Genomic DNA, 15,458 nt, shown 5'->3' on the forward strand with positions numbered 1-15,458 from the left:
AACATACAATCAGATGACATAGTTACTAATCACGTAGGCCGCTTGAGCTATAGGTCACGGTGTTTGTCTCAAGCAGGGAGCTTGGACTAATGTTTCAAAACAAATGAATGACTACAGGTGACGGCATGTTATCTTAGCTACTTTTATTGTATACGTCATCTTTAGCGTCTCTAGTCTGATCACATTCCTGCAAGCAATCTGGTTGACCTCTTATTTTAGTCTTTTATATATATGGGACTAACATTCCATATTTTTATTATGTAAACACTTACATATATAGCTTAATCCCGCCGATTCGTCGCGCGCACGGCAGAAATTCAAAATTCGCGGCTATCGCCGATAGACGGTCAGGTGATCATACCTGCACTCCCTCTATCCAGGTATCTGGAACCATTCCCATTTGTCCTCAGGAAATTCCCTGCCGTCGCCCGTGCAGCACGTTTGGAAATTCGCTCTTCTTTGTTTGGGTTTGCTACAATTGGTGAAGTACCCATTTTTTCTTGGTTTTTTCGTTGATGGCTTTCGCTGACTTTGAACTATTCTTGGGTTTTCTTTGTGCTTAGATGGACTTTGTTGTTTTCTGACTTGGAATTTTTTCTATTTTTCTGATTTTGTTTTCTCAAGATGACTGACTCTGTTGTGAGAATGTGTGTCAAGGGGTGCAAGACCCGGCTTCCTAAAGCCGCTCTTGATCCCCACTCAATTTGTAAGCATTACAGAGGACGTTTGTACTGTTGAAGTTAGATGCAATGAATGTGAGAGTCTGTCGGAGAGAGAATGGAGAGACTATGATAGATATGTGAGACGTTTAGAAAGAGACAGAATTAGGAGAGCTAGATCTTCTAGTGTTCTTTCTTCTAGATCTTCTGATAATCTGCCCCTTCTCAACGTATCTAAATCTAATATTCCTAATCTTGATCCTGAGGTAGTAGTACCAGATCCTCCTACGGAGTCGGAGGTAAGTGAACCAACCATGAAGGATATTATGGCCGCGATTTCTGCCTTAGGGGTACAAGTGAAATCCCTTACTTCGGATAAGGAAGTGATGTGGGTGCAGTGCGGGGTTTTGCAACGCAAATTCGGTGATAGTGATAGTGCAGTGGAGGGTGCGTCCGTTCGTGTCTGTCATGTTCCTAGCCCTGGACCTCTTCCATGCTCCCCAACCCCTGGGAGAAGGAAACGTCGACCGGCTAAGGAGGTGAGAGACGTTTAAACAGCAGACGGGCGTCCCCCTCGAGTAATCCTGTTGATGCATCCCAGGACACTCTACCTCGCCACAGGAAAGGTGAGATGAGGAAGTGTTCGGATCCTTGCTCTCCTGCCAATATAAGAGGCAAGATGTCCCACAGGCAGCCGTCCCCTTTGGCAGGAGGTAGGGAAGTTTCGGACGAAGAGAGACTTTCGGTGCTTGCGTCTTCGTCTGATGACGCAAGACCTCGACGCGGTTGGCGTCAACCCTAAAGTCAAGACCCCTCAAGAGACGCAAGTCCCCCGTAGCGTTACAACAACCGTCGTGCAGTAATTGGAGCCTCGCTGGAGAAGTTCTTATCGGAGGAGGACGACGCATCCGCTCCGAAACAGAGACGCATGACGCAAAGCTCTTCAGAAGAAGGAGAAGTTTGCTTTACATCGGTGCATGCTTCTCCCCCTCCCCCAGACTGAGAGGTGTCTCAAAAGAGCGTCTCCACCTCGTCGACAAAAGACCACTACTAGTGTCTCCGAAGCGGTAGATGGACGGGCAGTGCCGCCTTCAGTCATTCCCCAACAGCAAGAGGCACTGCAAGCAGCGTTCTTGTTGGGACTTTCAACAGTCCATTTCGTCCCTGTTGATGCCTTCAAGTCACAAGGATTGAAAGGTGAGACGCACAAGAGAGAACCCAAGGACGTTAACGGGCCAGTCAAGAGGATACGATCGGAATTGGCTCGGGGAGACGCTTACAGTCAGCGTGAGCGCGGACTCGCTGCAAGCTGCAGCGGGGGTAGACGCTCCCTCGCAGCAAGCTGGATGCATAACGGAAAGCGTCAAGGAGCGTGACGCTCCGTCACAGGCTGCTGGACACAGTCAGGACGCAGACAGACAGGATGACGGATGTGATTCTCACCCGCTCGTTCGACATCAGACAATGTCAATCCGCTAGAAGAGATCTCGGACTTTGAGACGCAAGAAAATCTGCACGAAGCGGATCTCAAAGGTTACTTGCAGTCTTGGCCGACTTGTATCCGGCAGACTTCCAGCAAGCAGTTCCTCGAAGTCCACCCTCGCAATTTTTGAAGGGCAGACCTCAGAAGTCTTCCTCCAGTTCAGGAAGACGGTTTTGGCCAGATCGGCCAGAAAGCTTTGTCTACGCTGAACAATTGGATTCTCAAGAAGAAGGAACAGGGTAGGACTACCTTTTCCTTCCCCCCAACGAGATTGGCCTCTCGGATTGGAGTTCCTGCTTCCTCCCAAGGGGACTTTTCCAGGCTTGCAGACGCATCACGTAGGACTGCATGTCCAAGGCTAAGGTTATGTGGTCCGGGTCAGAAATAGACCACTTGCTGAAAGGCATTTTTCAGAACCATTGAAGTCTTCAGCTTAATGGATTGGACTCTTGGAGCTCTCGCTGATGTGTCGGACGACAAGAACGAGACACTGATGCATTTGATTGCCTGTCTCGATAAGGTGGTAAGGGACGGCACTGTCGAGCTAACGGCCCTTTTTGCAGCTGGCATTCTTAAGAAGAGGGCTATGTTTTGTTCCTTTCTTTCGTCGGGAGTGACTTTAGCACAGAAGTCAGAGCTTTTATATGCTCCGTTAACGAAACAGCTATTCCCTTCAGAGCTGGTAAAGGACTTGTCGGCTGCTCTTGCGCAACAAGCAACGCAAGACTTGATCACCAGGACTGCTAGGAAGGTACTTCCGGCTAACTTTTTAGCCAGGAAGGAGGAGAAGGAGACTCCTCCCACGCGTCAGCCCTTTCGTGGGAAGGCTTTTGCGAGAGAACCCAGAAGATGGCTGCAGGAGGACAACCCAGGAAAACCCTTAAGCTGCAAAACCTAAACCCCGGAAATGATTTTGTTTTGTCAGCCTCCAGACACGAGTGGGAGCCAGGCTTTCCCAATACTGGCAGAGTGGAAACTAAGGGGAGCGGACGAATGGACAATCGAGGTGCTCAAGGAAGGATACAAGATCCCCTTCCTAAGGAAGCCCCCTCTTTCATCAGAACCGTTAGAGTTGACAGCCACTTATTCAGGAAACAAAGCAACAGCTCTGCAGGAGCAAGTCGATCAGATGCTGTCAAAAGCGGCAATAGAAATAGTAGAGAACACCTCTTCGGAGGGATTTTACAACAGGCTATTTCTGGTACCAAAGAACTCGGGGGGGTGGAGACCCGTGCTGGACGTAAGTCCTCTGAACAAATTCGTAAGCAAAGTCAAGTTTGCTATGGAGACAGCAGCGTCAGTCCTAGCAGGCACCAGACAGGGGGACTGGATGGTATCGATAGACCTGCAGGATGCTTATTTCCACGTCCCAAATCCATCCAGATTACAGGAAATACCTGAGATTTGTTCATCGGTCAAAAACGTATCAGTTCAGAGCACTTTGTTTTGGACTAAACACGGCTCCTTACGTTTTCACTCAAGTGGTGTCGAAACGTATCCCGGTGGTTACATCTGGAAGGGGTACGGATTTTAATGTACCTGGACGACTGGATAATCAGAGCCAAGTCGCAAGTAAAGTGTCTGGAGGACCTACAAGTAACTATGACGTTAACACAACAGTTGGGGCTGTTAGTAAACCTAGACAAACACAACTGACTCCTTCACAAGACATCAGCTACCTGGGAATGAGGATTCAGTCAGTGTGTTTTTTTTCGGGCTTTTCCAGCCCCGAATCGCATTCTAGAATGCTTAAGAAAGGTGAAGCTCTTCCTAGGGAGATGGACCTGCTCGGCGAGGGAATGGATGAGTCTGCTGGGGACCCTTTCCTCGATCGAACAATTCGTCTCCCTGGGAAGACTACACCTTCGTCCACTTCAGTTTCATCTAGCAAGTTACTGGACGAGAGACCAAGACCTCGAGACATGGATTCCGATTCCTCGGGGAATCAAGGATCATTTGAGTTGGTGGGACGATCCCAAAAAAAAACTTCAAGAGGGCCTCGAACTTCAACAGAAGAACCCCGATCTAGTGTTGTATTCAGACGCATCGGACGTGGGAGGTGGGGTGCAACACTGGGGAAGGACGAGATCTCTGGTATATGGCAAAGATCATCAAAAAGAATGGCATATCAAATATGAAGGAAGCTGACAGCCATTCATTTAGCCCTTCTGCAACTTCCAAGAGGAAGTCAAAGAACAAGGTAGTTCAGGTCAACACGGACAACACCACGGCGTTGGCCTACATAAAAGAAACAGGGAGGCACTCGGTCGGACTCCCTTTACGAGGCAGAAAAGGATCTCTTATTGTGGGCGAAAGAGAGGAAACATTTACATTCTAACTCGCTTCATAGAAGGAGAGAAGAATGCCAGGGCGGATCTCTCAGCAGAGAAAGACAGGTTCTCACGACGGAGAGTGGACCCTGCATCACGACGTATGCAAACAGGCTTTGTTTGGGAACTATGGGGAGAACCGACAATATAGACCTCTTTGCGACGCAGAAGACAAAGAGGCTACCTGTTTATTGCTCACCAATTCCAGACCAGGAAGCAGTGGCAGTGGACGCTTTTCCTCATGGATTGGGAAAGACTAAACGCGTACGCCTTCCCCCATTCAAGATCCTAGACAGAGTCCTGAAAAAGTTCAGGGAATCGGTCAACGCCCGGATGATACTAATAGCTCCGTTTTGGCCCACGAGACCCTGGATCACGGAGGTGAGGAATGGCGGTAGACACCCCCAGATCGTTGCCCTGTCGGAGCGATCTACTCAAACAGCAACACTTAGAGAGATACCATCAAAATCTCCTCGCTCTCAATCTAACTGCCTTTTACTATCGAAAAAACTGGCAAGAGCAAAAGGCTTTTCGAGGGAAGCTGCGAGAGCAATCGCAAGAGCAAGGAGGACGTCCACGATAAATTATATCAATCTAAGTGGGACATCTTTAGAGAATGGTGCAGGATTAGAAACATTTCCTCTTCCAATACCTCTATAATTCAAATAGCAGACTTTTTGTTATTTCTAAGAAACCAACAGAAAGTAGCGGTTTCTACCATCAAAGGATACCGCAGTATGCTGACATCAGTTTTCCGTCATAGGAACATGACGTATCAGGAAACAAGGATCTCTCGGACCTCATAAGGTCTTTCGAGACAGCTAAAAGGAAGGACAATCCAACCCCCGCTTGGAATTTGGATTTTGTCCTGTCATTTTTAACTTCAAGTAGGTTCGAACCCTCGACAAGGCCTCATGGAAGGACCTCACCAAGAAGACTCTATTCCTAGTTGCATTGGCAACAGCCAAGAGAATAGGAGAGCTCCAAGCCTTTAGCAAGAATGTAGGCTTCAGTGGGGAGAATGCAGTCTGCTCGCTGCAAACTAGGTTTTCTCGCCAAAAATGAGAATCCTTCTCATCCATGGCCTAGATCCTTTACCATCCTGGGGTTGTCTCATTTATTAGGACAGGAAAAGGAGAGAGGACTTTGTCCAGTGAGAGCCCTTAAAATTTTATTTACAGAAAAACAAACACTTAACAGAGGACAGACGGACAATCTCTGGTGTTCGGTAAAAAAGCCTTCACTACCTTTGTCGAAGAACGCACTGGCGTTCTTTATCAAAGACTTGATAAGGGAAGCTCACCAGAACTGTGATGAGAAAAGCTTCCCAATACTCAAAGTCAAGGCGCATGAAGTAAGAGCTGTGGCGACTTCGATGGCGTATCGACACAACAAGTCGATGAAGGCTATTTTATAAGCGACTTTTTGGAGAAGCAAGTCGATCTTTGCAGATTGCTACCTCAAAGAGGTACAGACCCAATATGAAGATTGTTGCTCCCTGGGTCCGTACGTTGCCTCCGGCGCCGTAGTTGGAGAAGGTGCTACTGCCTCTAACCCATAACCTTTTTTTTATACCCTTGCTTTTCTTGAACTTGGTATCACAGGTTGTCTGTGAAGGTTGTCGCAACCTTCCACAGTCTGGGATGCAAGTCTAAGTTAGTGTTTTTTAGTGTGTTAGTTGGTCAGGTGGTCAGCTCATTGTCCATGGCTTTGCCGGGATAGCAAGGATGGTGGTCTAGTCAGGTTAAGGTTGAGGACCGTCTGAACAGCCCCACAGAGACTTTCTACAGCCCCCTGGGTGGATCGCTGGGTCTCTCAAGGAATGCAGGCTAATGAGGCAGGGGAAAACTTTAAAGCCAGCTTCCTTTATCAGTAAGAACCAGATTATTAGTCCAGCTAATTTGTAGCGTTATTAAAAACGAAAAATTTTACGATTCCCAACGGTGTCGCGGTTCTCGAACCCACACCAAAGGTGTCAATCAGCTATATATAGTAACTACCAGGGAAGTTAGATGTTTAAAAATGTTATTTTCATTTTAAAAATAAGTTTTTAAATATACTTACCTGGTAGTTACATATATAAAGGTCCCTCCCTCCTCCCCTCTGAGAACAGGGGCATGGAATTTCTGAGGACAAATGGGAATGTTTCCAGATACCTGGATAGAGGGAGTACAGGTATGATCACCTGACCGTCTATCGGCGATAGCCGCGAATTTTGAATTTCTGCCGTGTGGACGCACGCGACGCGCCGCGACGGATTCGGGGGGCTGGGGCCCTTTTTTAAGCTAATTTGTCTTGCAGTTGTCAAGTTTTCAAAATCAAATTCAAAATGTGCCAGAGGAGAATTTCCACTCTGCAAAGGAAATTGAAATAAAGAGCGAATAATTGAGAGGTCTTTTGTGTGATTATATATATATATATATATATATATATATATATATATATATATATATATATATATCTGTTTGTGGGAGCACATGTATTTTAATTGATTGGACATACCTGTACCCAGAGAATGACAGAATAGGCGAAGGGGGTGTGGGGGTGGGTGGGAGGGAATGTTGTAAACAATAAACTGTCAACCACATTGTTTCAAACCATTCATAAATACAGTACTCACATTCCAGTCTTCAACATATACTACTATATAGTATATATGTTAACTTCAATAAACCGTCAGTAACTGAATGATTTTGGAGAGTGACATTAGTAATAAACTCTACGGGAAATGAGCATCGTATGATTTCATGACAGTTGTATCAAACCACAACTCACAAGGCCTGTCACTTTATCTTTTTTATTGTATTTTTGTTATTACTATTATTATTTATTTTAATTTTTCATTACTTATTTCATGGTTCCTGAACGTAACTTATATATATATATATATATATATATATATATATATATATATATATATATATATATATATATATATATATATAATAAAAAGAGTATGGCCAGCAGAAACTTCAGCATTTTTTCGTTAAAACTGTTTACTTTTCATCGAACGCCTACGTTTCGGGATACAAATCCCATCTTCAGGGCTAAAAACAAGGAAAAAATTAAAATTCTATACATTAAATCAGACTAAAAATGGGGCACAGTAATAAATTATGCAATTTAAAAAAAATATATATATATAGATTAATTAACAATATATCAGTGAAATTCGAATTTTATATAAAAGTATGACGGTAACTAATTGAATAAGAGATCGACAGTAAAAAGCAAAGCTACTAAGTACAATGACACTTCCAAAATAAATAAATCAAGCAAAAACACTTAAAAAACACAAACCACACGTGAACAACTAAGAAAATTACGTTATTACTAAAAAACAGGAGAAAAACATTGAATCGTAACAGCAAAAAATTTCTGTTTATGATTACAAAAGGAGAAAAATTAAAAGAAAAAAAAAAATATATATATATATATATAAAGGCGGACACAAAGCAAAAAAAATAGCGAAACGAGAACTCACCGGTACAGAAGTATAGATAAGACTGAATTATTTTTTGTTTATTTTTGACTAAAGGGGAGAGACAAATACAAAGGCGAGAAGGTAGAAAGGCGAATGGTCTATTAAGTAATGTTCAGTTGTACAGCAGTTGAATGGTTGTTGAGGGTTGGTGACAATTGTTTAATGAAGAGGGACTCGAGAATGGGTAATGACGGTTATCTATTGCTTGGGATAAGATTTTAAAATCATTGTACTAAATGTTATGTTTACATTTTATTGCATGGTTGCGTATTGCAGAAAATTCTTTCTTAGATAAAGTATTCCTGTCGGTTGACTGACACCCCGATGGCAGTCGATGCGAACCTTCAACAGCCGACTCGAATTACCGACATAGGTTCCAAATTACATTTGGGACAAGTAAACAAATATACGTTGAAGATCGCATCAACTGCGGTAGGGTGTCCTTGAACTTGAAAAGACTTCTGATTTTTAAGGGGTTTTTGAAGATAAAATAAATTTAAATTTAACATATGGGTACATATTGCTGAGTACGACGGTGAGCTCTCGCTTTACAAGTTTGATATGTTGAACAAAAAAGGCAAGGATATATACAGTTCTTTTTTAGGTACATTAAAAGTGGGGGTGCTTTCGGTTTAACAATGTCATTTAAAAATTCTCTCAAGATTTTCTCAAATAGGGATGGATAGCAATTTCTGTTAAAATAGTTTTGCAAGAAAACTACTTCCTCATGGAATTTGACCCAGTTGCATGACACATTATAAGCTCTACACAATAATGTCTTGCATGCATTAAGTTTAAAAACCAACGGACAAAAGCTAAAGAAATTTGTTCCTAAACCAGTAAAAGTCTTCTTTCTAAAAACACCAGTTAGAAATTTATCATTACATCGTGAAATTGTTATATCTAAAAATGTCAGTTCGTTATTCGATTCTATGTCCATAGTAAAATTAATGTTCTTGACCAGTGTCCGTTCATCTTTTTTAAAACCCATTTTTTATAAAAGATACGTAGACGATACGTTGTACTTTTTAAGGATAAAGATCATGCACATTTGTTCCTTAATTTCATTAACTCATTTCATCCGAACATTAATTTACTATGGACACAGAAATTGCTATCCATCCCACCTATTTGAGAAAATCTTGAGAGAATTTTTAAATGACATTGTTAAACCGAAAGCACCCACTTTTAATGTACCTATAAAAGAACTGTATATATCCTTGCCTTTTTGTTCAACATATAAACTTGTAAAGCGAGAGCTCACCGTCGTACTCAGGAATATGTACCCATATGTTAAATTTAATTTTATCTTCAAAAACCCCTCTTAAAAATCAGAAGTCTTTTCAAGTTCAAGGACACCCTACCGCAGTTGATGCGATCTTCAACGGTATATTTGTTTACTTGTCCCAAATGTAATTTGGGAACCTATGTCGGTAATTCGAGTCGGCTGTTGAAGGTTCGCATCGACTGCCATCGGGGTGTCAGTCACCGAACAGGAATAACTTTATCTAAGAAAGAATTTTCTGCAATACGCAACCATGCAATAAAATGTAAACATAACATTCAGTACAATGATTTTAAAATCTTATCCCAAGCAATAGATAACCGGTCATTACCCATTCCGTCTGAGTCCCTCTTCATTAAACAATTGTCACCAACCCTCAACAACCATTCAACTGCTGTACAACTGAACATTACTTAATAGACCATACGCCCTTTCTACCTTCTCGCCTTTGTATTTGTCTCTCCCCTTTAGTCAAAAATAAAAAAAATAATCAGTCTATCTATACTTCTGTACCGGTGAGTCTCGTTTCGCTATTTTTTGCTTTGTGTCCGCCTTTATATATATATATATTTTTTTTTTCTTTAATTTTTCTCCTTTTGTAATCATAAACAGAAATTTTTTGCCTGTTACGATTCAATGTTTTTCTCCTGTTTTTAGTAATAACGTAATTTTCTTAGTTGTTCAACGTGTGTTTTGTGTTTTTAAGTGTTTGCTTGTTTATTTATTTTGAAGTGTCATTGTACTTAGTAGCTTTGCTTTTTACTGTCGATCTCTTATTCAATTAGTTACCGTCATACTTTTTATATAAAATTCGAATTTCACTGATATATGTTAATTCTATATATATATTTTTTTTAAATAGCATAATTTATTACTGTGCCCCATTTAGTCTGATTTAATGTATAGAATTTTAATTTTTTCCTTGTTTTTAGCCTGAAGATGGGATTTGTATCCCGAAACGTAGGCGTTCGATTGAAAATAAAGTTTTAACGAAAAAAATGCTGAAGTTCTCTGCTGGCCAATACTCTTTTTATTAAAGATCCGACTTTCTAGAAGCGACAATGCCATTCATATATATATATATATATATATATATATATATATATATATATATATATATATATATATATACATACATATATTGCTCCGAATGATACTGGGTCTTTATGACTCTATATATGTGTATATATATATATATATATATATATATATATATATATATATATATAATAGATATATATATATATATATATATATATATATAAGCATTAAACCAATACTCTTACAGAGTGGTGCCTCTAGAAATAGACACATTAGCCACTACAATATTCACACTTGAAGTATTATGTTTTTTTCATTTTATAACATCACGAGTTTTTGCAAATATACATTTTTCAAGTTTTGTTTTTTTAAACTGTGTTTTTATTATTCGTAAGTTTTAGCTTAGATGAGCAACTGTGTTTGTGACTGCCACAAACGTGTGTGTGTGTATGTTTGTGTGTATGTGAAATATGTTCTAAAATGAAGAGAGGTCACCATTGAGGAATTTGAATGCTGGGATGAGAGAGAGAGAGAGGGGGGGGGGGTAAACTAAAAGAAACAGTATTTGTGTAAATGAGAGAGAAAGAGAGATGACTTATCATGCTGAGAGAGAATAATCTGTAAGAAGCAATATTTGGATAAATGAGAGAGAGAGAGAGAGAGAGAGAGAGAGAGAGAGAGAGAGAGACTTACAGGCTGAAAGATAGTAAATTAGAGCGAGAGAGAGATGACTTACCATGCTGAGAGAAAGGCAATCTAAATGAAACAATATAAGGATAGATATGAGAGAGAGAGAGAGATGAGAGAGAGAGAGAGAGAGAGGAGAGAGAGACATTCATTACTGAGAAGCTAAAGCTGATTTTCGAAGAAACCTGGATTATTTATGCTGATATATTTCCTCCGAAATTACTGACCTGGAAACTCATCTTGCGTCTTGTCAATCTCTCTCTCTCTCTCTCTCTCTCTCTCTCTCTCTCTCTCTCTCTCTCTCTCTCCTTTGTTTATTCATTCTTTTGTATTTGTGTCTATTCCCTGTTTATTGGTTAAGTTCCCGTTCCCTGTTTTATTGATTTAGTTTATGTTTCTGCTTTTTTTAATCATTTTCCTCGTCTTCATCAATTTACGTTCAGGTAGACGTTCATCTTGTTTTTGTTTCCCCTGTTTATCACGTCATTGCTTCTTCTCCCTTCTCCTTCCATCTCCTTCTCATTCTTCTACGTCTTCTTCTCCCTTCTTCGTCCCAACAGCCTGAAAATAACACGACACAAGACGAAAATGTCAAGCAACTGACAAAGATCCATTGATTGCGAATTACATGGTCGTCACAAGTGTCTGGAGAAGATGATGCTCAATGAATGACCTTGTCTCGGGAACAAATCAAGGACCATTCATTGCATCAATGACAGCGTCCCGCCGCCCCCCCCCCCCCCCCCCCCCCCCACCCCCCCCCCCCTCCCCCACACACACACTCTCTCTCTCTCTCTCCTCTCTCTCTCTCTCTCTCTCTCTCTCTCGTCTTTTCTAGGTGCAAGTGGGGAACCATTCATTCGAGTAGTGGCAGTATCCTTCTCTCTCTCTCTCTCTCTCTCTCTCTCTCCCTCTCTCTCTCTCTCTCTCTCTCTCTCTCTGACATAGATATTAATGAAGCTGATATTGTGCAGGCTATTAATGAAATTAAAAATGGAGCTGCTGCAGGTCCTGATGGTGTTCTGCTATTTTGTTAAAGAAAGTAGTTCATTCTATCGCAAAGCCACTTGCAATATTATTAACCCTTAGCGCTCGAAGCCCGGCTCCCAGCGGCTTTCCCAAATGGTAGGTTCAGACCGAAGCCCGGCTATCAGCCGGCCGTATATAATTGCTTTAGGAGGCAAACTAATAATGTTACCTTCTTGTAAGAATCCCAGAATAACACTTGGTTTTATATCTTTCAAGAAATGTTATTTTCGTGAACAAAAAAACGTGTTTTATGTGTCAATTTTCTTCTTAGAAAAACTGGCTAAATGAACAGCAGATATCGCGATGTTATTCGGCACAAAAAAAAACGTGGGGAGGGGGAAAAACCAGCCAAATTTGCTGTTTCTTTCGAGTTATTCAGGGTTGACAATCCTCTCGGTCGCTATAAACCGCTAATCCCATACCATACCCCTATAAACCCAGGTACCCAAACACTCAGATGATGTTGTTGTTAACAACAACAACAACAACTCAGATGACCATACACAGGGCAGAATTCTTGTTTCGCAGAGTTGTAATTGATTAGTAACGAACGCATTGCTGAGTTAATCATGTCTCTCCGACACCGGAAGTTTCTTGAAAACGAAGAGGAAATCTAAGAATACTTTTTTGTATTGCCTTCGGAAGATGATTCAAGTGAAAACGATGAACCGTCTGCCGCTCCTTCCAACCACTCCGATGAAAACAATTCTTTTATCATCGTGAATGAAGACCTGGAAGCGGAATCTCCTGATGATATGGTAATGCCCCCTGAAGAAGACGAGGACACAAATGACGAAAATTGGGCCGATGTAAATAACTGGGAAGAGTTTGATGAAGAGAGGCATGAATTACCCAGATTTACTTTCAAAGGAAGAGCAAAATTCAACTGTCCTGATCAAACTATCCACACTCCTTTGCAATTTTTCATGCTCTGTTTTACACGCGAACTTTTCCAACAATTGCAGTTGAAAACGAATCGCTACACAGAGGAACTGATAAGTAAGAAAAGGCCTCTGCAACAATACTCTATATGGCAAACTGGCAAAAAACAAAATAAAGCGTGGAGGAAATGATGGCCTTTCATGGAACAATAATTAATATGACTTTACACAGAAATAAAAGATCAAGGGACTTCTTTTCCAAGCAATGGGTGGACGAAAGTTCATTTTTTCGGCAAATCTTTAGGAGAGATAGGTGGTTCCAGATATTCTGGGGTCTTCATGTGTCTCCTCCAGCAGCCCCTGGCAGTGGCTTCATGGCATCTCGGAGGTCAAAGGTAAAACAAGTTCATGACTATTTATCTGAACGGTTCTTACGTTATTATCATCCTGGATGCCATCTAAGCGCCGACGAGTCCACAGTGCAAGGACCGCATTCTAGATGTACGACAGCAAAAAACCAACAAAATGGGGCATCAGAATATATGATATTGCCGATGCGCGGACGGGATATATTCTAGGTTTGATTCCGTATTACGGCAAAGCTACTATCGAGCGCCTTGGTTATGCTGGTCATCTCTTCACCACTCGCATTGTATTGACACTAGTGGACATCGTTACGCGTGCCACAGGAGAAACTGGATACCATGTTTATACGGAGCGTCTTTTATACAAACTTATCTCTAGCTGCGGAACTTCTGAAGGAAAAAATTCACATCACTGGAACGATAAATACGAATGAAAGGCCTTCCCCCTCAAGTGAAGAAAAGAAAAAGATCATCGGTAGGAACAGTAAGGTCGTATGTGAAAAACAAGCGATGCCATATTCTGTCTTGGAAAGATAAGAGGGACGTCATTATGTGCTCTACATACCACACCGCAAGAACCATCCAACATCGCCGTGTTATGAAAGGGAATTTAGAACAAGTTATTGAAAAACCAGTGATGGTCTCCGAATATACTTCTAACATGGGAGGAGTGGATCGTGCAGATCATTACATATCATCATACTGCTTCCTACAAAAATCATTGAAATGGTGGAGAAAAGTTTACTTTTTCCTTTTGGAAGTAGCCATAGTGAATAGTTTCATTCTCCATCGTATTCATATGAAATCAAAAGGGTTGAAGGTATTAACTCATCTTCAGTTCCGGAAAGAATTGGTGAAATAATTGGTAGGAAACGTAAGAAATGCGGCTCAAAATGGAAGAAGAAGCACATCTGATGATGAGGAAAGGTTGAATGGAAAATTACATATAATAGCCAAACAAGACAGGAAACACTCCGCCGAATGCATTGTATGCAGTGACAGACGTGGACCTGGTGGATGAAAGAAGCAAAATATTACTGTAAAACTTGTACCAGGCAACCTGCAATGCATCCTGAGTGCTTTGAAGCTTACTACACAAAAAAGGATTACAAAAAGAAATATACTTAATTTTCGTATGAATCCTGCAATATGAATTTTGTCTATTTTTATTATAAATAATAAATACGTTTCTTCGCATGTTATTGTGTTAAAAACATATTATTATTATTATTATTATTATTATATTATTATTATTATATTATTATTATTATTATTATTATTATAGCATAAAATAACGCCAAATTATTAGACCTGTATAATTTACGCCTATAAGATGAATGAAATCTTTATTGAAAATTAAGAAATTATATTTGGACCACTTTGACCGAAAAAAACGACCAAACTACAATATGTTCTTTACGTTCGACTCTGTATTTGTAAACTTATTCCTGTGAAAAAAAGGAACATGATTATTATTATAATTCTTTTTTGCAAAAATCAGAAATATGTACAAAGCATTCATACCAAATATACTGTCTATTATAATCCACCTAAAAAAATTATGATATATAACATTACATGTATTCCGTATGTATGGTCATACATTCCTCATTTGTAAACAAAAGGCCACGTGGTAATTTTGGGCTGGTGGTGAGAGGTGGTCACACCCAAGGCCTTGGTCACACCCTTGGCCACACCAGGTGCAAGGTCGGCTATTAGAAATCTCCTTGGTCCTAAACCGTCGAGAGAGAGAGAGAGAGAGAGAGAGAGAGAGAGAGAGAGAGAGAGAGAGAGAGAGAGAGAAGTACGGGGTATTTGTAAAATAGGATGTGCAAGTCTTTATTTCAAGAAATAAAAAAGTAAATTAAATAGAGAAAAGTAGAAGCTACAATGACGAAACAAATAAACAAGAAATAAAGGTGTGGTTCATAATCCTTTCTGACCTAAGACGATGTTTACAACCTTGATCACCAAGGCAGGATTATCTCAGGTAGAGAATTATCGAAACGGAAATATCAAAGACAACAACTGATTCCTCATATCCCTTAGCTTGTATTTCAAGAGCCTTTCCGAAGATCTCATACAGATAATGGTAAAACTCATTTACACGTGGATACAAATGGATATTTATTTATGTAACTTGTATGAAGTTTCTATGTGTATCAGGTACTTCCCTCCATCATTATATATATATATATATATATATATATCTAA

At 40.6% G+C, this 15,458-nt stretch overlaps 1 protein-coding gene across 1 annotated transcript in view; it reads right to left on the reverse strand.

Annotated features, from left to right (window-relative positions):
* The window catches only part of LOC135224842 (DNA-directed RNA polymerase II subunit RPB7-like), a 57,291-nt gene extending 56,797 nt beyond the window's left edge, over nucleotides 1–494 (reverse strand). Inside the window, exon 1 of the mRNA XM_064264164.1 lies at nucleotides 362–494. Coding sequence (XP_064120234.1) covers nucleotides 362–494 — 133 coding nt within the window. The remainder of the gene's footprint in view (nucleotides 1–361) is intronic.
* Between the last annotated feature and the right edge of the window lie 14,964 nt (nucleotides 495–15,458).

Source organism: Macrobrachium nipponense, chromosome 12 (assembly GCF_015104395.2).
Source record: "Macrobrachium nipponense isolate FS-2020 chromosome 12, ASM1510439v2, whole genome shotgun sequence".
Lineage (NCBI taxonomy): Eukaryota > Metazoa > Arthropoda > Malacostraca > Decapoda > Palaemonidae > Macrobrachium > Macrobrachium nipponense.